Raw genomic sequence first — 26,820 nt, 5'->3', positions numbered from 1 at the left:
CGCAGCGGACAAGTTGGAGGGCCTAAAAGTTGGCACTTTTTTGTTTGCCCTCGCCGCTGCCTTTGGTAATGAGCCATTCTCCGATCTAATGGCGAACTAATCAACCTTTTTTAATTGAATTCCTGGGGCCGGAGCTCGGAGCTGTCGTCCCCAGGCCTGGGACAAATCAAGGAAAGTTATTTCATTAAAAAATTTTAATTGACATTCGTTCTTCCAGCAAATTAAGCTTTGTGTCGTAAAAATATTTGCCCATCTCAGCTAGAAGTTTCGGTCCGGCCAGGCCATCTGTCAGTTGGACAGGACCTGTCCCAGGACCTATTACCTCGTCCAGTTTCTTTCGCCCGGCTGGCTCATTTTCACTTCCACAATGAATCAAGCTGACAGAGCTCATATATATTTCTATTTCAGTTTTTTTTTTTTTTTTTTTCAGACCCGAACTTTTTGTGCAAGGCTCGCTTCTTTCCCCTCTTTATAGATATTTTGATGTAATTACGGCGACAAGTTGCCCAATTTGCTTAGTTCGGAGTTCGTTTTATTTAATTAGTTTGTAGATTGTTTGTCCCGGCTCTTTTGGCAACGTCTTCTGATTTTCCCCAGCTGCCATCGCTGGCAACAGGAAATTGTTCAGTTTCGTCGGCTGTTGAGTGACAAATTGAATTTGCTGTGACAAAATAGGGCTACTTGTAAGGGTCCATGCATCAGATCCTGTCGCAAGCACAGAGTATATATCACCCACATACCCTCTCAGGCAATTAGAGATTTCGTGCTATATCTTTCTGGTCACTAAAACACTGCTAGTTTAGGGTCCGAGAAAACAACGAATTCGGGTATTTTATTCACTCACTCTGGCCAACATTCCCCAAATGCAACTAAAAGTGCTGCTACTACAAGTACAAGTTTCACAGCAACAGTGCTGGTTTTATTTCTTGGTACTTTGAACTAGTTCTTAGTAGGAGTATAAGAAGGTCCTGGCTGACTAAATAGGATGCAAAATGTATCATAAGGTTTAGTAAGTCTAAGATTCCTCTCCTCTTAGTGACTTCCTCACCTCTAACGTACAAAGCTTTGGACATCAAAATTGTGCGGAATAAAAACATTCGATTAAGTTCAGCCCATCAGAACAAAGTTTAAATTCTGCGTCGATATATAATGGTAAAATATACTGATATTTTATTATATACTTTAAATAATAAATCCGAATAATACTTCATTTAATATATGTTTATCTCTCATTACAAATTAGCATATTATGAAGCGGATTTAAATAATAAAAAATTACTTCAAGTACCCTTGACTTTTGCCAGCTTAAATTCACATTTATCAAATTTATTTAAATTATTCAAAAATAAACACAAATTGGAGCTGGATCGGCTCCACTTGCGCTATCGGGGAACCCGAAACTCAACACGACATCAAGTGCAATCATAAACAAGCGCAGTTCGCAGCAACAACAGCATTTCTCGCTGGCCATTTGCAAAAAAAATGCGCAACAGTTGCATGTGGCAGCCGCCAGTGGCAACAACAACGACAGCAACAGCAACACCAACACAAAACAAACAATTGTCCTTTCTCCGGCCCTAAAATCCGCACCCAACCCCCTGCGGCCACCCAATTTACTGCCGGCATTTTGGGAGCACCAACCCACCCACCGGAAACCGAAAATCCTGCGCATGTGCCCACAGCAGAGCCGAGTCCTCTTTTCGTAGCCAATTCGTGGAAATGAGCACCGGAGTCAAGGACTCCCGACGTAGGACTTTTCGTCGGTCTTCAGTCGCTCGCCACTATTCGAAACACACGGTCGTCGAGGACTTTCCACCGCCGGAAAACTGTGGAAAACAGCGTGCGTGCGTGAGTGTGTGCGTGTGCTTCGTGGGAAAAAGCGAAATTCTCCGTCCAAACAACAGCAAACAACACAAGCGTAGCTTCGTGGTTCCTGCGAGGTTCGCGTACCGCAAAACCGAATCATTAATAAGGAAAAGCCCGGCCGTCGACAAAATTGTTTCGCGTTGCCCCTGCATGTTGACACGGCTTAAATGGGGCATTAAGTGCTCGGAGTTCAGTGCTGATATATGCAATTTCCGCTAATCACAAGTGCAATAATACCACACGATTCCGCATCAGTGTGATGCCAACTGGCCAGCAGAACTAAAAGGATTAAGCTCCGGATTCACATCAGCCAGCCCAGTGTTCCGGATCGGTCGACAGGCGTAAAGCTGATTGCCCGGTGATATAAGTAAGCATTTAATGTGTTTTGTTCGCTCTGACCGATTTCAACACCCGCTTGAACCCGTCACAAGGAATCGCACCCACTTCAAACTCTCGACCGGAACTAAATAAATAATTGTGCTCGACCCCAACCATCTTACACACACATATATATATATATATATATGCTTTTCAGTTCCTTTTTTATGGTGTCACATTGCGTGACTGAGTGAACTTGCGAAGGCGGACTGACACTAATTGCAATGTGTGAGAATGATGGCCCTTTCCTTGGGACGCCCGAAAGTAGGCAATAAAAAGTAATGAAAGCCCCAAGTGGACAGCCAAAAAAATATGAAGATTGTGAAAAATAGTATAGAATGCACTTATTTGAAAATATTTAATGGCTTTTGAATGTGCCTTAAAGTTACAGAGTAACGTGCAAAATTAAGGGTAAAGATAAAGATAATCTTACTTAAAATTTAAATAAAATAGAATATCTTGAGGATGCCACATCTCAATAGTGTGGGCAAATTGGGCAAATAACGTGCCATTAAGTAAAGTTAGTAAAAACTTTTAAGAAAGAATGTTAGTTACCACGAAACTTTTAAGTAGAAATATTTCTTTAATTTATTTATGGTATGCCATTTGGTTATATGTCTTAACACTTCAGTTAAACGGCTTTTATAAGAACAAGTGGCCTTAAGAAATCAGTAAATCAGTTTAATGGGGTCAGCACTTTAACAATAGTTCTTAAAAAAACCGATATGCCCGACAGTCGAGGAGTACCCCGCCTAAATGGAGAGGAATAAAGCTGAAAATGCAAATCTCTCGTTGCGCTTGGGCAGCTCTAAATGGGCTGGCCCGACACTTAGCACCACCCAACCACCCTGCAGACCTTTGGGCCAGTGCCCCCATCCCAATCCCAGTCCCACTACCAACCCATCAACCCACCGACCGGACCACTCAGTGCACGCCAACGCCTCGACACGACAGCCTACGTTGATTGAATGGCTAAGTGGGCGGGAGCAGCGCAACAAAGGAGGCACAAAGTGAAACTAAAAGTTGGCCTAAGTGCGGGCCACAGTTTCGCTTTTAGCCCGGTTTTTTTTATGCCTCAGCCCCTGATTAGGGGTCTTTGGGCGAATATGCATAGATTAGGCACGCTTTTAGCGCTCGATTGCGGGACACTCGGCTTGATGTTTCAATTAGGGGCATAAAACTGTAAAAAGCGGTCTCCGTCAGTCCTGTTTTGACCCAGATAGCCGGCTCAGATGTCGTTGCCAGTCAGATTTTCGCACGAGCCGGGGAAAATATCATTTTAATAACCGAAATGACAGCCATAAATCAATGATTATTGCCCCATTGTCTGGGGAGTTGGGCGGCATGTCGTTTTCGTTGCCCACGTCACTTGGAGGGGCTTTAAAACGAGGGTCCTGACTGTCGTCGAGATACTTCAGCGGGGATAAAAGTCCCTCCCTTTCGGGTGTTTTCGCATAGCCCGGCTTGTGTCACTTGGCACCATAAATTTACGCCACATAATATTGAAAATTCCCATCAGACAACCGCACGGTGTTGAGTTAAACTCGTAAAACGTAATTGAGGTTGTATTTCATGTTAAATGGCCGGCTGCCCAGTGGCGTGGCGCAGTCCTGTGTTCCTGTGGATCAGCCAACTGGCAACTGGATATGCGAGATGGTCATTATGGGGTTATTTACTAGACACTCGCTTGCATGCAGACGAGCATCCTTGAAAGCCCCCTCATTCTGTTTACCCGGCTGTGCGGAGTAGGGAATCCACAATGCGGTTAGATCTTTAGGTCTTACCTTTAAATTATGACCTCTGTATGAAACTGTTTATTTTTCCGTTTTTAAACACAATGGCAGTACAAGACAAGAAAGCACGCTATAAACCTCGACTAACAGATACCCGCTACTTTCGAAAGAATCTCTTAAATATCTAAAGGACTTATAAACAAAAGAACTTTTATTTGTGTTTCTACGAATTTCTGCTTAGATTTAACTTTTAACTTGCCACATTTTTACAATAAACAATCACTGAAACTGTTGCAAAAATAAATGAGATTTGCATTTTCGATTTGCATGTATGCACATTTGTTTGTGCAGCTTGACAAGCCATTAAAAATGAAACAGCAAAAATAATTAAAATGCTATTAAGATTTCCCCTTCACTGCATTGTAAACATTTGCTTGAAGGAAAGTAAACTAAATAATCTGGAATTGCTAAAATTGTGACATAATTTCCAAGGATAAATGAACGCTGTTAACAGCATGGATATTTTAATGCCACATTTGGCAAGTTAGAGATCAATATTTTTCCTAATTTATGGTAACAATAATTACAAAAGTAATTAGAGTAGCCCCACATTAAGTGGAAACTGTCATCATCCGAAATAGCACAAATTCTGAATTTAATTGCTTAGCCAGGCTAGACACTAATGCTCAATTTCGCCGCAAACATGAATGTCTTTTATGAGGGTTACTGGCAATTCGGCTAAATATATTTAGCGCACATGTTTGGCCGAAAATCGTTAGTTCAGTGGAGCGCAGCAACAAAATTAAACAAAATGGAACAAATCGTCCCGACATTTTCCCGCCACCCCCTCCTGTTGTAATGTAAATTAATTGCCTGCACAAATTAGCCAGTCCGGCGAACATTTTGGACATTAGGCCAGACTCTTTTTGGCCAGCGCACAGAGGGGGTGGGTGTGTGGTGCAATTGCCAATTGTTGGGACAACATTCGCCAGCAATTCGCCATTAAATATACAACAATACTCAGGTAATGCCAGGTAAACATGGCAAACTGTCGCTCGTTACTTTTAATCAGTTATCAAAATTTATGGGCAACAATTTGTCCGGTCAGCGCGAAAATTTCGCATTGTGTTGCCGAAATCCATTTCCCCAGTTGGAGTCCATTTTCAAATATTTACGCCAATTTAATGAGGTTCGTCGCGGTTGTTTATTCGCCAAATTAATGTGAGCGACGCCTATGCACTTAAAAAATAACATTTGGCAAATTGGTTTAAAAGAATCATAAATAAATATTTAAAAAGCGCCACCTGTTGGCCGGTAGAGACATCTTTTGACAATGAGAATTTATCTGCAGAAAATAAAGATATTCACCATATATTGTTTTTAAAAAAGTGTAGTTTTTTTTTAAGCTAGATTCTAGATTCCATATATTGTTTTTAAAAAATGTGTAGTTTTTTTTTAAGCTCTTATACGGACATAACGACATGCGAACGGACAGATAAACAGAAGTAAATTTAAGCCAAAATTTGAATGTTTCCTACTTGCATAAAACTCTTCATTGCATACAATTAAATGAATAACAATTTACTAATGAACACGTTACTAACTAAGGACACAATCATAGAGAAACTGTATACATTAGGTGAACGGGAATGGCCACGGGGATGACAAGGAATGCAATTCGATATTTTATTGGGGGCGGAAAAACTATTCTCATTCGGCGCCCAATCAATGCCGAGGGCGAAACTCAATTTGAGTTTCAGTTTACTTTAATTTTGGCCACTCGCATTACTCAAATGCGAAATTTGTTTTTGTTTTTGTTGGCCAAAATAGATTCCATCGGAGTTTTAATAGCCAAGGAGATGGATATCCTGCCACATTCGGCTGTTTATCATCAGTTATATAGAAGTCGGGGGTATGCCAGTTTGGTTGCTACTACGAAATGCCCCGCGGCTGTTTTCCCAACCCAAGCGACAACAAATGGGATTGGGAGTTGGGAGCTGGGAGCTGGGAAATGGGGAATGGGTATTGCGGAGGTGGGCGTGAAGTGGGTGGGCTAAAGCCATGACAGGGCATTTAGGGTCGGATGGAGGAACCGAGCAACTGGAAACGCTAAGCAAACAGAGCTCGAAAAGATGGAGATGGCTGGAGGAGAGGGAGAAGGAGCAATCGGTGGAAATAAAATATTAACTCAGCCCGACTCTAGCTCACGATTCAATTAGAAGCGAAAGCCATTTTATAATTGAAACGAGTCCGGGAGGAGCCCGAGGCACCATATCCCCCCAACCACCGATCCGAAAGCCTTTTCAATCTAGGCCGGGCTCAGGGGGGCGGAAAATAATACACATCGATAAATATTAGCTGGGGAAAAATGATGCAGCCAGAGCGGCAAAGATTATTATTCATTTCGGGTTCAGCTTCAGCCTCCTATTTTCCCCCGAGTAATTGAAAACTTTTACCCACCGCCAACTCATCCATTCCGTGGCTCATCCTTTGCGATCTTTCCCTTCGGCTGCAGAAATAACGGCCAATGCTCAATTTGTCACTTGCCGGGAGGAGAAGGTTGGTTGGCAGGATGGATGGATGGATTCGGAGGCGTGGCAGACTGACAGATGATGCGTGTGAGTAAGCAGAAAATGCTCGAAGGAAACTTACTTTGCCCCCGGCTGCATCCCCGCTTCCTACTTCCCACCATCATGATTATGATTGAGTTGATGTAGTTAATATGCTATCGACTAAGATGATGATTGCTGGGAAGGATGGGCCCGTTTCCCCATCGACCGCCCCCTTCAGGAAGTGCACCCTGCTCAATGTTTGTCTGCTGCTCCATTTAAATCAGTTACACTGAGCTCCCCTCGGAAAACACACAACCAAAGACACACATTTCCTTCGTTTATTTGTCTTTTGAATTATTAATGCACTCGCTGAATGACTTCGAAAGCCGGAGAACTCGTGTTTTCCATCTGCAGATGCGGCTGCCTCTGCTCCTTGACTCCCTTTCATGATGATAAAGGTGATGATGATGGGGCTGATGTGGATGGTGGCTAGATGTGCTGATGATCTGGCCCTTAATCAAGTGATTCACTTGCCATCCCGCGGCGCTCTTTTGGGCGCAGATAAGTTTAATTAAAAAGACCGCAACATTCTTTGGTTAAGCTCGGGAATTGCTTCCATCGGCTGGGAAACTATCTACTGCTGATGAAACTTTAAAATTCCAAAAATGCTCCAACGCAAAAAGGAGAAATCGAAAATTGAAGGCAACAAACTTTTCTGATTTCGATTTTTATTGCGGCCAGAAAATGGGGAAAAGCGAGAAGAGCTGTGAGCAAAAAGCAAAAGCCAAGTGGGAAAGAGTTTACCATGGAGATAGAAGCAGTTTTGGTTGCTTCTTGGCAACAATTTCATTTCGGGAGCACTCGACTGTCCCGGTTTCATTGCCATGCCCACGATGCCCCACCCATCTCCCACCGGCCAGCGCCCCTTGCACTTTGACCCACCTTCCTCCTCCAGTGCAGTTGGCATTCCATTCGGGTTACCTGTACACGCAACCAGCAAGGATAACCCGCAAGGATGAGGGGGAAAGGGGCGGGACAGCTGAATAAACACGTAGACCAAACAACAATGAGCAGGGGGAAAACCACCTGAACCACTTGAACCACAAACATTTCCAAAGCCAAAACTTGTTCCCTTTTCCAGTTCATAATTTATGCCAAACAAACCCATAAATACTGCCTCAAATTTATTAAAGCGCCGGCAATTTCCAACCACCAACTCATATGCGATGTAAGTCAGTTACTTTATGGAAAGTTAAGATGGATCTCCCTCGGAACCCCTAAGCTGTTAATCTTTTTGCAACTTTCTAATTACTTTTGCAGGGGAGAAACTTTTATTTTGATTTTACAAATTGTTTGCACATCACCACATATACACCTTCACTTCTAAGTCCTCCAATTGAGAAATCCCTATTTCCATAAACGCATCTTCTTTTGTCAACTTTATTTCTTTCTGCTGTCTGATTTGCACTAAATCAAATCACTTTTTAACCAACAGGAACTGTGGATAAACGAGGAAGAAATCGGAGGAGGAAGGCCTCTGGAGCAAGGAACATGGAGTGACCAGCAGCAGAAAAGTGGACAAAGTGACAGGCGATAGCCACAAAACAACACATCCGAAAGAGGAAAGCAGGGCCAGTTGACAGGAGCTCAGCCAATAAAAGCCAACCAAACTCAGTCTGGGCCAAATTTGGACACACAGATGCAAAAAGGCGGCGGAGGAAGCCACCAGCAACAGCAACCGCAGCAAAACAAAACTGAAAACGGAAAAGTTGCTCCGAAACAGACTGCTGGAGGGGATTGAGGGGAGCAGCCAGCGGAAGCCGAGGCTGAAAAGTTCCCAAATTTGGCAGACAGACCCCTTTCTCGCCATCTCGTTCCCAGTTCCAGCCGGAACAGTTAGCAGCAGCTGGAATTTGATTTTAACGCTTATTCGAGAGCTTGGGATCTGTTCTGGTTCTGAGTCTCTGTTTGTGGCACCAGCCACTGACAACCATCACCGAGGCAGGAGCAACTGGCAGCCGAATTAAACTCAGCACCAGGAAACTTCACCCCGGAAACCCAGCCCCAACTCCCCCTGAAAGCTACGCATCAATGGCAACACATTGAGATTGGCTGTCAAAGGGGAGCATCCGGACGAAGTGGAGCTGTGGAAACTGTGGAAATGTTCGCCACTTGCGGCGACACATGCTCTGACAATTTATTGACTCCACGCGGCACCCACTAAACAAACAAACCCCGCTCCACCATGGAACTCCTTCCTCTGAAGCCGCCCCTCCCGATCCTGCTCCTATGCCTAACCATTTCCACTTCGGTCAGCGGCTATCTGAACATTTTCATCAGCCACCACGAGGTGATGAAACTGATGGGTAAGTCCAGTCTCAGTTCCGCTTCCTAATCCATTAATGAAACTTCGAAACCACCAATTCCACGAGCAGGACTCCCCTACCCAGGATCTATGATTAATAGTTGGAGGCCGAAGTGCGACAGGACAAATTCATTGATCCCTGAACACGAAAACACAAACAGACCCCTAACTCCGCGACCATGTCACAGTCATTAATAGTTCCGAAATTATAGTTGACCATTAACGAAAGGTTGTTGCCGGATGGATGAGGAGTTGGAATTATATGGGCATACTTAGTGGGCAAAACCAAAACAAATCGCACACAAATCGATTTCCGCTGAGCCTAAACCACCCACCTTCACCTTGCTGACAGCTGCAAGTAGCTTTCCCCCATTTTCCGTTTCCCCCGAACATTTCCTTTGCCTCCCCACATTTCCATGTTTTCCGTGCTCGCCGTTCCCTGTTTGTTTTCTTGTTTTTCCGTTTGTTGCTCCACGCGAATTCTCGTTATTGATGGCGCCGGCTCCAGATCGAGCCAAGGCCAAGTTCCCCCGCCCAGCCCACTCCTCCAGATGGGAGTTACACGGATTTCATAGACGCGCCAAGGAGGAATGGACTCGAGCTTGTCGTTTGGCTCGCGATTTTCCTGCTCCTCAGGTTGATTAATGGATCCCAGGAACGGGAATGGAGGTGGAGGTGGGAGTGGAGTGGAAACTCCAATGGAAAGGCATGGAAACTGGCCTAGTTCGCGGTCGCTACTCCATCATTCGATGTTTAGCTGGTCACAGCGTTTTCCGGCACTTAGCTGTAATTGGAGCATAAATGCTTCCATCTCATTATGCAGGTTCCATCCACTCCACTCCGCTTCCTAGTTGCCAAATCAGGGCTCTTCAATTAGTTGATGGCGTAAAAGTAATCCACAGTCAAATGGATGGTGAGATGGATACTAGATTGATGGATGAGTGAGTTGTGCTGCATCCAATTATTGCCACCATCTCCTGACATCCATCAATCCCGCCTCCAAGCCATTCAAATGCATCCGGTTCAATGGGGCAAGTGGGCTCTTTCCTGGCAATTGCACTTTATAAACAACTTGTCCGCCATTTCAACTATTTATCCCCATGCAAATCGGATTTCATTAGCGACATTTCCAGAGACGCTTTCACTTTGTTTGGTGCTCCTCCTCCTCCATTTCCTTTGCTGGCGAAGATTCTTTTCAAGCTTCCTCCCTTCCTGCTCTTGGAGTTCCCGCCTCCATTTCTAAAAGCTCGTTATGTTTCTAACGACCAGTTAACACCCCTGGAATATTTCCCATTCCATTCGGGATGCCTGCCACCCTCCGAGTTGTTTCGATTTGAAAATTAACAAGCAGCATGAAATCAAACAAACTGACCCTCATCCTCCTCCTTCTTTTTCTCCCATCTCACACTCCAGATGAAAAATTCCTGTGCATGATTTTCCCTTAGACTTCCACCTCATTTCCCTTTCATCCTCCGCTGCTTTTCGGTCTCCATGGGAGTTTCTTCATGTGGGAGGCTCGTCACGGATGCACGAACTAGTCCCCATTCCACGCAAGCCAACTTTTCCTGGACTCTCTGGCTGCATTTCCCACATGAAAATGAGGGTTTTTCTTCCGACCATTTGTTGTGCACTTTTCGGCTTCTCCGGCGACTTTCTTGTAGAAGAGTAAACAAAGTTCATTGCTTTCTTCCCATTTCGTATCAATTGTCACAGCCGAAACCCTGAACTTCCCCTCCCGTGACACCCAATCCCTTCGATGAAGTGTCGAAAGCATTAAAATTAAATATTTTCTGCGCTTTTGTTGGAGATTTTCCGCCTCTGAGTTCAATTTGGATGTGTTGTCCCAGCAACGAACCATTTTCCCCGTTGCCACCGACACAGCCACTCCCCCTTCCGCCCTTCCGTCCTTCCGCTGAAGACTTTCCTGTTCAAGGGTGCGTAAAAATGCAATTTCAACAAGTTTCGCTTTGATGTGCACACTTTTTCCTTGCCACCCGATCCCCTCGGACCAGCTTCCAAGTGCCCCACCCTAAGGGTGGACCACAACCTTCGGCGGGTAAGGTCTGATACTTCCCTGCGAATGAAAAGTTAATGCAAAAGAAAATTATTTTTAATGAATAGAAAACAGTCCGAAATCCGCACATTAATTTACCCCCTGTTACATGTTTCTTTTCAAGGGTGGCTTGGCATCTGGAATCCGTCTTTATTGCTCCAAAATCAGGGGGGATTCGGGGAGAGGCAATCAGAAACTGTGCCAATTGAACGGGCAATCCTCATCTCTGATTCATGGGACAATTAGCAGGAACAGCCTTAATCAGCGACCAGGGGATCCTGCACTCCCCTGAGATCGGAAGAGGTGGTTGCGGGTTGGGGGTTGGGGGCTGAAGTGCACTCTCCCAACTAATGACACTAATTACCCCCGTAATCTCTTATGCAAATAGTGTCTCCTCTGGTTGGCAATGTGAGACTGCAGAACTAGCGTGGAACTGGGATTCACCTTAGCCAGCCAGTTTCTGCCACTCTTTGGCCTTCACTCCACTTTGTCCCCATCTCTGGAGCCCCATTTCCCCATCCATGAGAATATGAGTTGCGGTTGCAGCGTCACGTGTGCGCGGCGGAGTCATTCAGACAATCGCAATGGCAGGAATTATAATTATGGCCAGGGAGGCAAGACACATGGGAGTGGGAGTGGTATTACCGGGTCTGGAAGAAGAGGTCTTAAAGGAGGGAATATCCAGAAGAGAGCCAAGAAGAAAGGAGCCTTCATGAAAGCAGCGAAACTTTCGCAGGCAAAGTTGGCGGCACCGTGATGTGAAAGACGAGCAAAGTTTGGCACTACAAGGGAAAGGGGATCTGATGGGAAGATATCCACCAGGAGCAGGATGAACTTGTGCAAGAGGGTGAGAACTGCCAATTGATGCTGCTTAAAGTGCAATTCAGGATTGTGCTCCCCAGTGAAGCCAATCGAGGTGACAGGCATTACACGGGCTAAGAGAATGAAGTGGTGGAGCAGCTGCGACATCCCAGAAATCAGAGCTGAATTAATTGAGACAGTCATTTATTCAAATGCCTCCTGCCTAAAACTTCATGAGAGAGAAAGGACAGAAAGGATAGATTGAAAGGCACAGGATGAGGGGCGGACATTGTCCTTTTCCGTGTTTGTGCATATTTGATGGGAAGCACTTTGGGGTTATGTTTGTGTTTTTTCACCAGCTCAAAGAAGTTTCGTGGGGTAGTAGGTAGGAAAGTGGTGCACTTGGCCCACTCAGAGAGCCAGGTTAAAAACGCGACGGGGAGCAAAGCAATTTGGGACTCAAAAACAAGCCAGAAATGTTAAAATGGTAAAGGAAAAATGGAAAGCGCATAGAAAGCTGAGCTGGTGGGGAGAATCAGTCTGAAGATGTAGATGAAGCTGAGAGCAGGATGAAAGCTAACGAAAAATGCTTTTTCTTGTTCTGTAATTGGATTTAAAATTGTTTTAAGCAGCTAGCGAGCGCTTTGTTCTATCCTAAATGCAGGCGGTTTCGTCCTGCGCCAATCATCCCCTCGCTCAGTCCGCCGGAAGCGGAATTGCTACATTCAACATCCGGCGGAGTCGGAGCACCAAGCAGCAGCAGCTCGAACTTGAAGCGGGTAAACACCCGGCATGCCACTCCTTCCCACTCTGGTGAATAGCGAACTTAGCCTGATCCCGTGGAGTAAATAATACGCCCCTCCCCCAAAAGGGGGGCGTCGAATAGAAATAGGAAGAGCAACAATAAAAGCGGATGAAGAAATTTAATTTCACGTCGTTTTAACTCAAGCAGCTCGTCTTTCAATGCCAGCGGGTGGGCAATTCGAATGGAGAGTGGGAAAGATCAGGACACTCCCGGACTCCTGAGCCCGCCAATGCTACTCCGTCCTATGATGAAGCAGTCGCAGTTGACACCTTTTAATATCTCCAGCCCGAACAGCTTCCCCCAGGACGCCTGTCGCTCCTCATTTCGTCCTGAAGAAGAACTCGAGACTCTCCTTGCTTCCTCGCCTGCTGGTGACGGATTCGATTTCGATTATTATTGTGTCTTGGGCTTTGTTTACCCACCAGCATTGTCACCTAGTGTTGCCCCCCTTTTTAACCATCCCTTTCCACTGAGAAAATCAATTTCCGCTTAATGGTAGAGAGAAACGCTCGAGGGGAGTGTAAACAGCAAATGCACAAAGTTTGCTCAGCGGAAAGAATCTCCGGCTCAAATGGAGTGGGTGTGCCCAGCAAATTGCGGGGAAACTTTCGCTTTACGTCTGCAGTGCATCCGCATCCGCAACTCTCTCACTATATATCCTGTTGGTTCTTTCATCCCCGCAGGACTCGAGGCGGACCTGTTCTATGTGCACGAGGGAGCCATCAACACATACGCAATGCACTTCACCGTCCCAGTGCCCGCGGATGTCCATGAGCTGGAGTTTTCCTGGCAGAGTCTGATTGCCTACCCAGTGAGTAACCAGGAGCAGTCATCTAGAACCTGCGATAATTAACCATTCCACTCTCGACCAGCTGCCATACGCCATTAGTATTGAGTATAACAACGACCAGGAGGCACTGGGCACGCCCACGCTGAGCATTCCGCACAAGGGTCTGGTTCCACAGGAGATCGAGTCCTTCCTGGTTTACCTGCCCTGCACCGGAAATGCGAGCCTACAGATGCCCGTCAATGTCAACATGGTGGTGCGTGCTCCTCCTCGATTCAACGACACCCGGCTCCACTTCAAGCGCAATAAGATCTGCGCCAAAGGTGAGTACACCCAGAACTCCATCATCACCCACGCCCACTTATCCATCACTCATCGGACATCCGTTTCGTAGGCATCTCACCTGAGCCCAATCAATCGCCGGCGCCAGCCCACGCCCCCTCCCAAGGACCCGCCCTCCTTAGTGCCGCCGCCTGTGCTCTGGGTTTGGTTTTGGCCGTGGGACTAGTGGCCAGCATGATGTATGTGAGGGCGCGCAAACAGCTTCGCCAGGACTCGCTACAGTGGGTTATCCGCCACCCCCAATCGCCATACCACTCCATTAACACTCATCCCCTTTTTTAGCACCAGTTTCACCACCGCAGCTTATGGCAGCCACCAAAACGTGTTCATCCGACTGGATCCCCTGGGAAGACCGCCGAGTGCCACGGGATCCTATGCGACCATTGCCAGCCTCAACAAATACCCTGCGGACAGCAAAAAGTCGTGCAGCATATTCGACCGTAAGTTCATTACCATTACCCATACTCGCCCACTCGGATGACCCCTAACCAACTCCCCCTGGCACTCCCTCGACCAATCCACAGGTTTCCGGAGCTCACCCACCCCCACGCCGTACGCCACCGCCCTGCTGCCCATGAACCTCGAACAGACCGCAGAGACGATTTACTCGAAGCCAGAGTCGATCTGTCCCTCGAGGATTTCCTACTACGCCTCCTCGCAACTGACCCAGGTGAGTGCCGTGGATCCACTATCTAACCCACTATCGACCATCCCAGGGGCTTGATTGGATTTGAAATGGGGATTCGGACTGGGGTCCACTGCGAAATCAAAGCCTTTGATATATTACGACACGTGGCAGGCGCAAATGGAAATGGAGATACCCTTGAAGCAGACTGCGCTTCCCTGTTGCCAGGACTACCCTCTAATTTGTGCCAAGGACCACTCGATTGCTCCCCAGGCGGAGGACCCGCTCTTAGCCCCCCTTTAGCCACCTTTCCTCGACGATAAAAATTAAATTCTAATTTATATTTACGAGCTGATAAAGCTCCCGTAGTGCGTTAAACTCGAAACAAGAGCCATTCATAAATATGCGGCTTTTCCCACCCGCTCCCCTCGAGGATGTCTGGATGTCTGGGTCTGATTTCGAAGGGGGGAACTTTCGTGTGGCGCTCACGTACTTCAGGTGGCAGGTGTGGCAGGTGGGAAGTGGAAGTGGAAGCTGGGCGAAGGTGAAGGCGACACACAAACCCAGTGCCTCGAGAGGCGGAGCATGTGAGTCTCTCGAGGAAGGAGGTGGAATGTCCGCCTAGATAAGCGAAAGGTGCTCCATTCACTGAGACGCAGACAGTCTGGCCCTGTTTATCTCAGTTGTTGCTTCCAATCCAGTGAATTTTAGGCAATGAATACCCCTTGGGCGAAAATTAGAAAACTAAATCCAAACTAACCACTGAATGAACCAAACCATTAGGGTTCCTTCCAAAGCACTGGGATTATTTTCCATCAACTTGGGAGTTGAAGTCTTTCGCTCCCTCTTTAAAAGCACATCTCCCTCTAGGGAGAACATTAGCATTTCTTTCGAGCCAAGTTAACTTCTTGGTGTCTAGGAAATCTCTGCCAAATTGGAATAAATTATTTAGCAGCCTCTTTCAATTGTTGTCCTTGTAAACATTCCTGGGACCCACTCTGCTTTTTTCTAGTCGTACTCCATAGCCTACCATCATGATGTCTGGCCCATTTTCGTCACCAAGTTCTAACGCAATTTCCATCGACCCATAATTATATATTCAATTTCCTTGGAAACTGGAGGGGATTTTTATGTGTTCAGCTTAATTCGTCTCCTTTGGCCTGATCCGCCGCTTGTTTGCCGAACGATTCCTGTTTGTTTAGACTTCCATTCCATGCTCATTATGGGAACAGCCTCCAATCGCAGATGGAATCGGTGGCAAGAGCTGCTCCTCCACCCACTTACACGGCTATCGGGCCACACACAATGCCAAGAGTCATATCCATTTGGATTCGCCTCTATCTAGTGGAAGGATGCACGCATCGAAGCAGACGGCTGGGAATTAAATGAATTCTCCGTCCCCCTCTCGGCATGCTCTATCCCACTTACACTCTCTCTAGAGATACACATACATCCCCTTCCACCAAAATTAAAGTGGATGCGGAGTGGAGATGGAGGTGGGGATGCGGTTGGAGGGTGAGAGTGCTTGCCATAATTATTGTTGTTCCGTTATGTTCAGCTCGCTATCCAAAGGATCCTCTGCACCCCAGCTCCCCCTTTGCTTTTGGCCAAGCTTTTGGCCATGTGTGAGCGTTAAGCGAAGTATGGCACATTTGGGGGCACAAACAAGAGGCGAACGCACTCATTTAGTCAAACAATTATATCCAATTGCACACAGATACTCTACGCACCCACACACACACACACATTCGAGGTCTGGCTCTGTTCATTTGTGTGGAAATATCTCATTTGGGTGTGGAGCCATCCCCCCTTCCCACCCCTTTGCATTCTATTAAATCAGTCTATAAACGTCGACCAAATTGCTTTAATGTGCAGCGAAAGTTTAGCAAAAAGCAGTTACAATGGTGGGGTTGCAAAGGGGATGCTAGGGGTGGAAGTGAGGGAAGTAAGGGAAGTAAGGGAAGTAGTGGCACATAACAATAAAAACAGCAGCGAACAGAAACCAGACTACAGCTGTTGAAACATGACTTTGTGCTTGTTTAGAAACACTTGCAAAATATTATTGCAGCACCAACAACAAAAGGCAAATTCCAAAGGGGCTGCTAAAAGTAGGGACAACAGGGCGGATGCGCAATGTTCCGTAGATCCAGCAGGCATTGAAACTGAATCTAAACAGAGGCATTAGTATATTGGATCAGCTGGAAGAAGAAAGAGAGAGAGAGAAGGGGAACTGGTGCAAACAGTGGAATCAGAGCGAAAGGAACCCAGAATGTAATGGGTTAAGAGAAGCCGGGAACATCGTGCCACGCATTTGAATGGCATCATTAGGGTGAAAGTTGTCGAAGTACTTGTACTCGCACCACGGAGGAAATTACGAGGCGAGGAGCCAAGAAAAGTTGGAAATTAATTTCCACGGAACTGCGAGCATGTCCTCCTGTTTTATGGAGATTACTGGATCGACAAATGGCGGACTAACCTGAGCAGCAGCAGGAACAGGTGCTAATTAAAAATGTTGTTGTCGCCCCATTAAAGAAATTTGTAAATCAACCTACTCAGCAGGGGGTGAAGTCGAGCTCCACGGGGGGATGTTCAGGGAAAAGGGGAGCTGACTATTAAGGCCTAGGGAGCTCTACACCCGGTGAAAGTCGGGGACACGTAAACCATTAATGGATTTACTACTGTTGTTGCTTTTGATTAAAAGGCATTACTTACATTCGGAACAAAACTTGGGTAGGAAAAGGGAAATGACAGTTAATGGGCGTCGTGGTATGTGACCAGCCAGGTGACGAATCCAAGGGGTTAAGCCGGCGAACAAAAGCCGTCGCCAAAGGTTGACAAATTACCCAAACGTCGGTCGATATTTTTTCAAGTCGCTCAACTCTCAGCCATGCTCCATCCGCTGGGGATTCCCCTTTGGTCAGGCAAACTGCGGCGGATGCTTTTGTCTGGCATTACACTATATTGATTGCTTCCTGTCAGCCGCAGGAGAGACAAACGGAAGTGGCGGATGTTTCTTTTGTTCTGATTTTCCTTTGTGGTCCAAGGACCAAAGACCAGGGGCTGCCCCAACCCCTTCGCCTTGGGGCGCCGTTTACACATTGCACTTTACTTTTTGCGTTGGCGCAACATGGAAATCACCGAAAACGAATTAGAGTACAAGACTTCTCCATTAAAATGGGCGCCTTCAGCTTTAATTGACAGATTTCATTGGTCACTTAAAGCACCATTCTTGGGAGCAACGAACTGAGCCAAACTGCAGACCAGTCAATAGCAAATTAATTTAATTTGCAAAGTCAACAAACCGAGAAAATCAATGGAAATCCGTGTGGGACATGTGTAAATTGTGCAACCGCATTATTAAATGCTGAGCCAAAAGGTGGAGGTGGAAATAGAGGGAAGTGGCGGAAGGGGGCTCAGACAGGTGAGTACCTTGGGGCGTGGCCAGAGCACGCAATGGCTAATTGAAAGGCAATTATGCGTGATTAAGTGCGTGTAAGCGGCGACTTTGGTTAAGTATGCGCCACCTTTAATTAGAAACCAGTAAAACGCCGGCCAGCCGACATCTTCCCCTCTTCAATTATGCATTAGGCGAAAGAACCTTTTTGGTTGCCCCAAAAACGCTTATTAAACGACGGGCCTAACGAGGTCGACTCATCAAAATGCCATGCATCAAAGGATGGCGAGGGGTGTGGCGGCGGTTCGGGCCATGGCCAAATCGATCAGCCATAAATCAAACGAAATTCAAATTAGTTTGTACCGGCAAATTAGAAGGCACACACAGTTTGTCCTGGCAGCATCGGCCATGCAAATGCCAAAATAATGAGAGTTCAGTTAGTTGGGTCGGAAAAAAGAATGGGAAAGGCTGAGGGAAAAGTCAGACAGAGAGGCTTTCCACCTTGATTAAAGGCTTTTCCCCAGGGGAAAGCGGTGAGGGAGGGGGGGAGTAAAATGGCCAAAAGACCTGTTGTCAGGTAAATTGAAATATAATTGAGCCAACGGCGTGCAGGACGCACTGTCAGCTCCACCTGGCAGCCAGCTTTTCATCTGGTTCCACTTCACTGCCATGGCTTATTAGGAGAAGGCGACAGGTCGTATACGTGATACGTACAAAATGCTGTCATTGCCCGACTAAAGTAAAATTCAGTGCTGCTAGTGGGAAAATAACGCAGAAAGTGCTGCACACAACATAGCAACAGCATCAGCAGCATTTTGCATAGTTGCATTTTGTGTCAACAATTTTTTGGCACAGTGGTTTTCAAACAATGCCTGGAGAAATTCGAGTTCAGTTATTAACGTAATACAAATAAAAGTGAATAAATAGTCTAAAAAGCTAAGTAGCATTCAATTTTTTGTACCTCAATAGCTCGCTTTATGCATTTATTTTGATACTTTTGGATGCACAGAATCTTTGAGTTTATACGAATTTGATTTATAAACTTACTCGACATTTTGGTTAATTAATTAATGTATAACAGACTGCACTTTTAAATTTCTCTCTCTCGTTGTGTATTAAAAGAAAAGTTTCCCACCGAATTTTGTTCGAGGTTGCCCAACACGAAAGTTGCCGCGGTGAGACTTCATTAAAATATTTACGCCCACCCGGCCCACTGTGCGGTGTTGGAAAATTGTGTGAAAATGTTGTGCTGCATTTCCCTCGGCTGCTTGCCAAAAAGTTGGACTGCAGCTTCGGTTTGCCGGCAAGTGACGTGCTGACGGGCGACGTTCTGGCAAAATTGTCATCAAGCGTTTTTAATTACAAGCGGGATTGGTCGGCCGACGGGGGGCGTGGCGGGGGCGGTGCAGAAGTGCAGTGCAGGAGCGGTGGAGCGGCGACGATGGTTGCGGTTGTTGTTCCTGCGGGCAGCCATAGAGCTGCAAGTGACATAAGCAAATCAGACGCCTGTCAAGTCGTGTGTGTTTCGTTGTTTGTGCTTACGTCATTTGCAGGACACAGCCAGGACCCAGCACCGCCCCCTTTTCACCCCGGTTGTCATTAGAAATGTCACAACAACCAAGCAGCAGCAGCAGCAGCTGCAATCCTGTCCTCAAACAGCTATCTAGTCGTATCCTTGACGCCCAGCTGCAAATTCCGTTTCGAAATCCAAGCTCCACATGCCCATCGTATCACGATCCAAAAGTGGTCGAGGCCATTTGGCAATTGGCAGTTATTTTTGGCCTTCTTGGCCATTTCGAATTTCAAATGAAATGGCAAGCAATAATGCCCCGTCGTTTGACATCCGCATTTAATATCGAAAGCCGAAATGAACATTTTCATTTGCAATTTAAACTGGGTGGGGGCAGCACTGCTATAAAATCCATTGCCCCTCCTTATTTATTGGCAACAAGCATTGGCCCAATTTCGTTTTAATTTTACTGACATTTTTCGCATTTATTGGCCAGCTCACACAGAGGAAAATCTGAAGTATTTCCTCAATGACAATCAGCTAAGATTGAGAGCTATAAAGCCAAGAGAGCACAAGTCAATTGAAGTGCACAATTGGTTTATTTTAAACTGAACTGTGTCCTTAAACTATTTGCTAAGCCACTCGAAGTGCTTTGGAAAAGTTGCAAGATTGATAAAAGGGCGATTAGTAATGATTCTAGGAATGCTGAAGAGATTTAATTTGTTTGTTGAAGAGGTTAGAAGTCACTTTAAGTACACGAAATATGTATATTAATGGCAATTAAGTAAAACGACTTGCCAAGAGTTTGTTTACAAGCTACAAAGCAATTTTAATATAAATTCCCAGATTTCTTTAATAATGCATTTTCTTCATTTAATGCGGAGCCGACTAATCAAATTCTAATTACCTTTGAACGGGGCTCATTAACGCATTCTGCCAGAGCTTTAAGACATGCCACAAAGGATTGGGGATGCGGCCAGGACTCGTAATGAAACCAGACAGGTTCAAGGTCTGCCAGACAATCTGGATCTCTGGATGGGCGAAAGGGGCGCCTTTGCATGTGAAGCTCTGAGGATTTATGGCTCAGCCAGGACATCATGGCCCACCAGTTGACCAATCGCAGCCAGCCACAGGAGCTCCTCGTCCACTTTCTCATCCCACGCGGCGGGACAGCTTTGATGATGGAGTGCGATATTGTTGCGTTTTAATTGAATTTTCTTTGTGGGCCAAAAGCAGCAGCAAACGCGGCGGCAACAGCAGCAACGGCAGCACGACAAACACAATAAAGGACAAACAGCAGGAATCGCAGGCGGGCAGCAGGACATCGGGGGCAGCCCCCTTCAGGAAAGTGGCAATGAAGGCAATAATGAAATGAAATTCACTAACAAAAGGCAGCCAACTATTGTTTTTATTGCCTTTTGTCGCTGTGGCTGTTGCGAATGTGCTGCAATTGTGTCGTTTGGCTTCCTCGCGGCGGTCGTGTCCTTTTGTCCTGCCTTTTGCGGGCGCTGTTGTCAGACCACACCAAATAATATAATTCCCGCATATTGCCGTCGGTGGCTTTTAATAAAAACGCCATCCACCTGCTGCTCCAGCTCCTGCTCCTCCCGCTGCTTCCGCTGCTCCTGATAGCTGATGGAGATTTAGTGTCCAGGGAAAAGCCACTCGGATCCACTTGAACTCGGCCGCAGTTATGCAGATTTCCGAGGGAGTTGTGCTGATTTTTCTTGTGTTTATTAGACCGAGTTTCTCTCAGTATCTTTTTTTTTATCTATTTTCGTTTCGGCCAACTGTTTCATGTTGTGCGGGAATAAATGTGCTGTGTAGGCTGAAATTTAAGCGGGCGAATCGAGTTGGTGTGCTCTGCTAGCCCCATTCCATAGCCGACTTCTGGTTATCTGGCAGCAGACTTTGTTTGCCCAAGACGAGTTCGCAATTTCCTACAGCTGAGCTCCCCAGTTCCAGCTACGGAAAATTCAACCCCCCCTCCCCCCTCCACCGACGGCTGTGCAAACATAATGCTCGGCGAATTAAAGCTTTTTTGCCAGCCAATAAATTATTCATGCTGTAAGACAAGCGAGCGGTTGGGTGGGGGGTCGAGCGGCTAAATTATAGCTGAAGAAGATGTGGGAGTGCCTTGGAGCGGAAACGGAACTCAATTCATTAAAATGAATGAACGGAGGAGCGCAGCCGAGTGCATGACTAACGGTAAACGGATGCAAGTCGAAAGATGCAAATCCGGCAGCTGAAATTGCTGTTTCTGTTGCCAAAGTCCTTGCCAGTTGGCCTTTTTTTTTGGGGGGACTCTCGGGTGGCGAAGGGTCCTTAGTTGGCCCAAATTAGATGGGGCACGGAAATATGGAAATTTATACAGTTTCCTCGACTCGAGTGTCCTGCCACTGAGCAGCTTACTTGAGCGGAAACCCCTTCTCGAAGTAATCTTGATTGCAATATTGGATCAAAGTCATCTAAACAGGGGGAGGGGTGGGAGTATGCCGCCCCTCGTTTTGGATACTCGAATTTCCACACGCACGTTGCACTTATATATTAATTGCTGAATTTATTATTAATAGCTGTGTGTTGTTGCAATCAACCCAAATTTTATAAATTCAATGCTTAAATAGCGTTTAATACATGTGGCAAGTTGAGTGAATAATTTTAATGTCAATATACATTTCCAACATTTCGATTGGCTTGAAAAAAGGACCATAATAATGAAGTGCGTGTGCATAAACTGTATAAATTTAAATCCAGTACAATGAGCAAACATTAATTAGGACTATAACAATGCCAGTGGTTTGTTATTATGTTTATTTATTTAGCTTTAAATTAATTTCATTAATTTTTGCTTTCAGCCTTGCAGCCTGTCGACGCCGAAGAGCATCCGAAGCAACGGCAATGGCAACTGCACCAGCGGAAGTGGCAGCCTAAGCCGTTTTGGTGGCATCCCCACCGGCAGCACCATCACCATGGCCAGTCACGGGGAGAAGGGTAACCAGCGGCTGCGACGGATACCCAGCGTCCAGCCCGGTGCCCTCAGCTACGAGGAGCTGGTCAAGGAGGGCACCTTCGGCCGGATCTACGCCGGCAAGCTAGGCGAGTCATGCGAGGCGCTCGTAAAGACCGTCATCGATGGCGCTTCGCTCACCCAGGTGGCCTGCCTGCTGCAGGACGCCTCCCTGCTGATCGGCGTCAGTCACCAGCACATTCTGGCACCGCTGCTGGCCAACACGGAGCTGCCGGGTCCGCCGGAGATTGCCTATCCCCATCCGTCCAAGGGCAATCTCAAGATGTAAGTACGAAATGGAAGGTGTGAAGGAAGTCTCTAAAGACCTATCTATATAGCAAAATATCTTAGATACTTTTAAAACATAAATTATTAATTCTTAAATCACATTCTTTTTATTTAAGGTACTTGCAAAAGTCGCGGGAATCGAGCACAGCATTGAGTACGCGCCAACTGGTTGAGTTTGGGCTGCACATCACCAAGGGATTGGCCTATCTGCACTCCCTGGGAATCGTTCACAAGGACATTGCCACACGCAATTGCTAGTGAGTATTCAACATATATACCACATTCTGCCTTACATTTTTGGGCTTAAGCCTAAGAAATTACCATCATTACCATTACTATTATTTGATCCCACTTTTTTTGCAGCCTTGACGAAGAGTCCTATGTGAAGATCTGCGATAGCGCCCTCTCCCGCGATCTCTTCCCAGACGACTACGACTGTCTGGGCGACAATGAGAATCGCCCGCTGAAGTGGCTGTCGCTGGAATCGCTCCAGAAGCGGGTCTATGCCACCCAGGGCGACGTGTGGGCCTTGGGCGTGACCTACTGGGAGCTGGTCACTCTGGCCCAGATGCCGCACGAGGAGGTGGATATATTCGAGCTTACCAATTACTTGGCTGCCGGCTTCCGGCTGGAGCAGCCCGTCAACTGCCCAGATGAATTGTAAGTAGCCCCTGGAAAATATTGCTGAATTTACGAAAAATATAAATATAAATTTCACTCTCTTCCCTTGCACCTTAACCAACCCTTAGCTTTACGGTTATGAACTGCTGCTGGCACTGCGAGGCCAAACAGCGACCTACGCCCTCACAGTTGCTATCGTATCTGCAGGACTTCCATGCGGATCTGGGCATGTACATCTAAGCGAGACGAAGGACTGACGACGGATGAGCGGTATCCAGGTGGAGTCAAGCGGAGCGAAGCCCAAAATAAATTAATTGAAACTTTTGCATTTTAAATGTGAGATTAAATGTGAATTTACCTGTTAGAGTTTGGCGCAAAACCAATTACACTGAAAGCCAGCTAACTTCAGATACGTAAGCACACGCATATACACACACCAGTACACTGGGGTGGACCTCAATGAGTTGAAAATAACTATTAAAATTAATAAAAGCAGTTAAATTAACATGTAGCTTAACATCACGGAAACTGCCTCAAGAGATATATCACAAAGGTATGCTAATAAGGTATATTAACATGGGCCACGCTGCGTATGAGCGATATGCATACCAGCTAGTCCGCACAAATGAACATCGAATGCTTTAAGGCCACACGGCGTATGATTGATGCCATTTTCTGGCCTTAAAGTTCAATCCCACTTCGAACATAGTGCAAGTAAGGCCACACTGCGTATGCGTGATGCACACTGAAAGCCATGCATCAAAGCAAGTCAAAAGTCAAATAGCAACTGAGGTCCACCCAACAATAGAAAAGCTATCATTTTCCAACCCGTTGACACAGGGCCCGGGTCGAACTGGCCCCCCGAGCGGCATGTGGGTTAAGCGTTAGATAAAACTGACATTTAAGTAGTTAGCAATTGAATAACAAACACTCACACGCGGCGAAACACACAGCAACACACAGACACATACACGAACCTTAAATGATAAATGAATGTGAATTATTGATGTGCATATTTTATTGAATGTGTGTAGAGTGTAAGCACAGGACGAAGGATTGAACGGGAAGAGATGCGACAACAGGATGCGGAATCTTTTGTTCACGAATGTTGTCCTCGAGATTGTTACGAATGCGATATATTTATTTACCTTGATTATTATTATTACTATTGCGTATGTCATAAGGGAGGAAGTTCAAAACAGAATCTGAATCAGGTGAAAAGCAAAAAGAGCAAATGTTAAACCGATGGCAAACAACCGATGAACATTATTCACACCCACGACCACAAACACAACAACACACTCGCTTGCATAGAGCTCCCTTAGCACCTTAACCCCAGACTGCCCTGCATCCCTTAATCCTTCACAACTTGTCCCCAACTTGCTCGTATAACGCACTAATTCAGTTTCGGAGAAACTTGTCGCAATCGTTTCGTTGCTCAATTATTTCGAAGTCAAAGGACAGGGGAATAATCTCCGCTTCTGGCAGGATGCGCCATGAAATATGCAATATGCAGCTGGGTTTTCGCTCAGTGCACTTGTGAGTGTCTGCGTTCGCTTCTCAAACTGTCACTTGGCCCCAATCCGAGCCAAAATCTCCAGCTTAAGACGTCCTTGCTGTTTGTGTACGCCTTTTAGTTGAATTAGCCAGAAATTGTTTCTGTTTCTGTTTCCATCTCTGTATCCATTTCCTCAGAGTTATGTATTAATTTGCCTTTCCGTTAGCCAACTCAGGCGGCAACTTAAAGTTGTCAAGCCCCGAAAAAACCACCCACAACCCCCAGAAGACTTGGAAAATTCAATGGGATGGGGAAGTGGATGTGCCAGAAGACATTGGAGATGATTTATTCAATGGGGAAGGCAGCTTCAACCATCCCAAAATATTTTCCAATTAATAAATAGCTAAAGGCCGCCACTTAAACGTAGTTTAAATGTTCTCCGTAGTAATCAAAGAAAAAAGAATCTGCAAGAAATGCAAATACGAACACAACAACCAGTCACGCACCGAATTAACTAAGGTCGAAATAGAAAATAGTTCCAAACCAGCAGCTGCTTATTCGTCTAGCTACGTAAGCCATCTCCGATATTGTTTATTCTTAAGCTTCGCACTCGACTATGGAAACGTTACTAAGCAAATACTGAACTGTAAACTATCAAAGCTCTCTGCATTTAATAAATATCCCCAAAAAAGGCTGCCAGGCAGCCAACTAAACTCAGCACACTCACAGAAAACACCCACACGAACACCGAACAATTAAAGATAACCCGGGGGGACGAGCAGAACTTTAAATATATTATAAAGCTAAGGAGACGGAGCTCTTGAATCAAAGGAGCAGCCCACTACTATAACTAACTGAATGTGTTTCATGTTTATATATGTGTACGTGAGTGTATGTCTATGACTAAACGTATATTTTGTCGTCAAATTGAAAACTAACTGTAAAGGCTATTAAGAGGAAAAGCAACCCCAATACCAGCAAACGTGTAAAGCCCGGAAGGAAGCGGCTAAAACACACACAACCAGACGCACACTCACACACATCCATTCGCACACACACACACACACACTCACACAGCGGAAGCCTAGAAACCACAAAGCAAAACAAGTTGTCATTCACTCTACATATGTCTCACTCTTTAACTCTATATAGATGTATCCCTGTATCCTACTTTTAGATATACTCTAGCGTATGATTGTATGTGTATACAAAAACTCGAAACTAATGTGTTTTCGTCTAGAAACGAAATGAAGAAGGAATATCTGCTAAGACACACAAACACTCGCAACACTCGAAACACTCAAAATACTCAAGACACACTGACACCTTTGAGACCCCACCCCCTCTATCTATTCGAACGCTATTCTAAGTGGGCGTGGCACCAAGATAAAGCTAAGAACCAGAACGACAACCTTAAGCAGAAATTCAATTTTTGTGAAGAGCGGCAGCCGGAAACGAAAAACAGAAGAAACAGAAAAACTCGGAAACAAAACAAACAAAAAAACAAAGCAAATAAATTAAATGTTCCTTTTGAATCATAAACAAAAAACATTGCAATCGAGCAATCCCAGTGCTTTATTAATCAACTGACGGGTTTGTATAATGGGGGGCAGTCCAAAGAAAAAATCAGGATGCATCGAGGGCTGTGGGGCGGAGCCGCTGGACGGACCACATCCATTCCATGCGAGGGCACGTTCGCACACAACAGGAGCGGTTGAAGGACCCCCATCTAAAGGGGCGCATTAAATGAACTGACTTAATGGATGTGCTATATTTACATAACAAACTATATTATTTAGTGCTTTTTATGATGTTAAACTGAGATAAGGTAAGTAAAAGTATGGATCAATGGGCTCTTCGCTTTATTGAACCGCTCCTGGACAGGGATTGCTATCCTTCGAGCCAGAAAAACATATTTGCCGTGCGTGTCAAAAACTGAGCGATGCGCATTTGCTGACCCCATGCTACCCTTTCTTGATGGGCTGCGTTTGTGCCGCTCTAATTACGAATATTTTAGGACAGGGTATCGATCTGCATATACCCTAAAACGAACAAATTCAAAAATTCTACGATATTGTTAAGTGGTAAAGCGTATATAAACAGAATTAGTAAGCTTTATCATAAGTGAGGATTTATAAGATCTACAGGAACTTACTATATAGTAAAAGTTATTCAAAAATCGGAGGCCTAACTCT

At 45.7% G+C, this 26,820-nt stretch overlaps 1 protein-coding gene across 1 annotated transcript; it reads left to right on the top strand.

The window, feature by feature from the left end:
- The first annotated feature begins 1,339 nt into the window (after positions 1–1,339).
- Positions 1,340–26,073, top strand: LOC6734257 (tyrosine-protein kinase RYK). Its single transcript, XM_039291585.2, has 11 exons — positions 1,340–2,233; positions 8,025–8,895; positions 13,237–13,364; positions 13,426–13,663; positions 13,735–13,903; positions 13,965–14,122; positions 14,207–14,352; positions 22,067–22,503; positions 22,623–22,763; positions 22,870–23,166; positions 23,256–26,073. Exons 2-11 carry the CDS (start codon positions 8,775–8,777, stop codon positions 23,365–23,367), a joined length of 1,947 nt encoding a protein of 648 aa, XP_039147519.1. The 5' UTR covers positions 1,340–2,233; positions 8,025–8,774; the 3' UTR covers positions 23,368–26,073.
- The last annotated feature ends 747 nt before the right edge of the window (positions 26,074–26,820 follow it).

This window comes from Drosophila simulans, chromosome 2R (assembly GCF_016746395.2).
Source record: "Drosophila simulans strain w501 chromosome 2R, Prin_Dsim_3.1, whole genome shotgun sequence".
In the NCBI taxonomy this organism is placed as follows: Eukaryota; Metazoa; Arthropoda; class Insecta; order Diptera; family Drosophilidae; genus Drosophila; species Drosophila simulans.
Note: the sequence above shows the minus strand (reverse complement) of the source record. Positions and strands in the feature narration are given on the sequence as shown.

Coding starts and splice junctions, on each gene's coding strand:
- LOC6734257 (XM_039291585.2), top strand. CDS start 8,775: ATGGAACTCCTTCCTCTGAAGCCGCCCCTCCCGATCCTGCTCCTATGC. Junction 13,904..13,964: donor CTTCGCCAGGACTCGCTACA/GTGGGTTATCCG, acceptor CCCCTTTTTTAG/CACCAGTTTCACCACCGCAG. Junction 14,353..22,066: donor CCTCCTCGCAACTGACCCAG/GTGAGTGCCGTG, acceptor TTTTGCTTTCAG/CCTTGCAGCCTGTCGACGCC.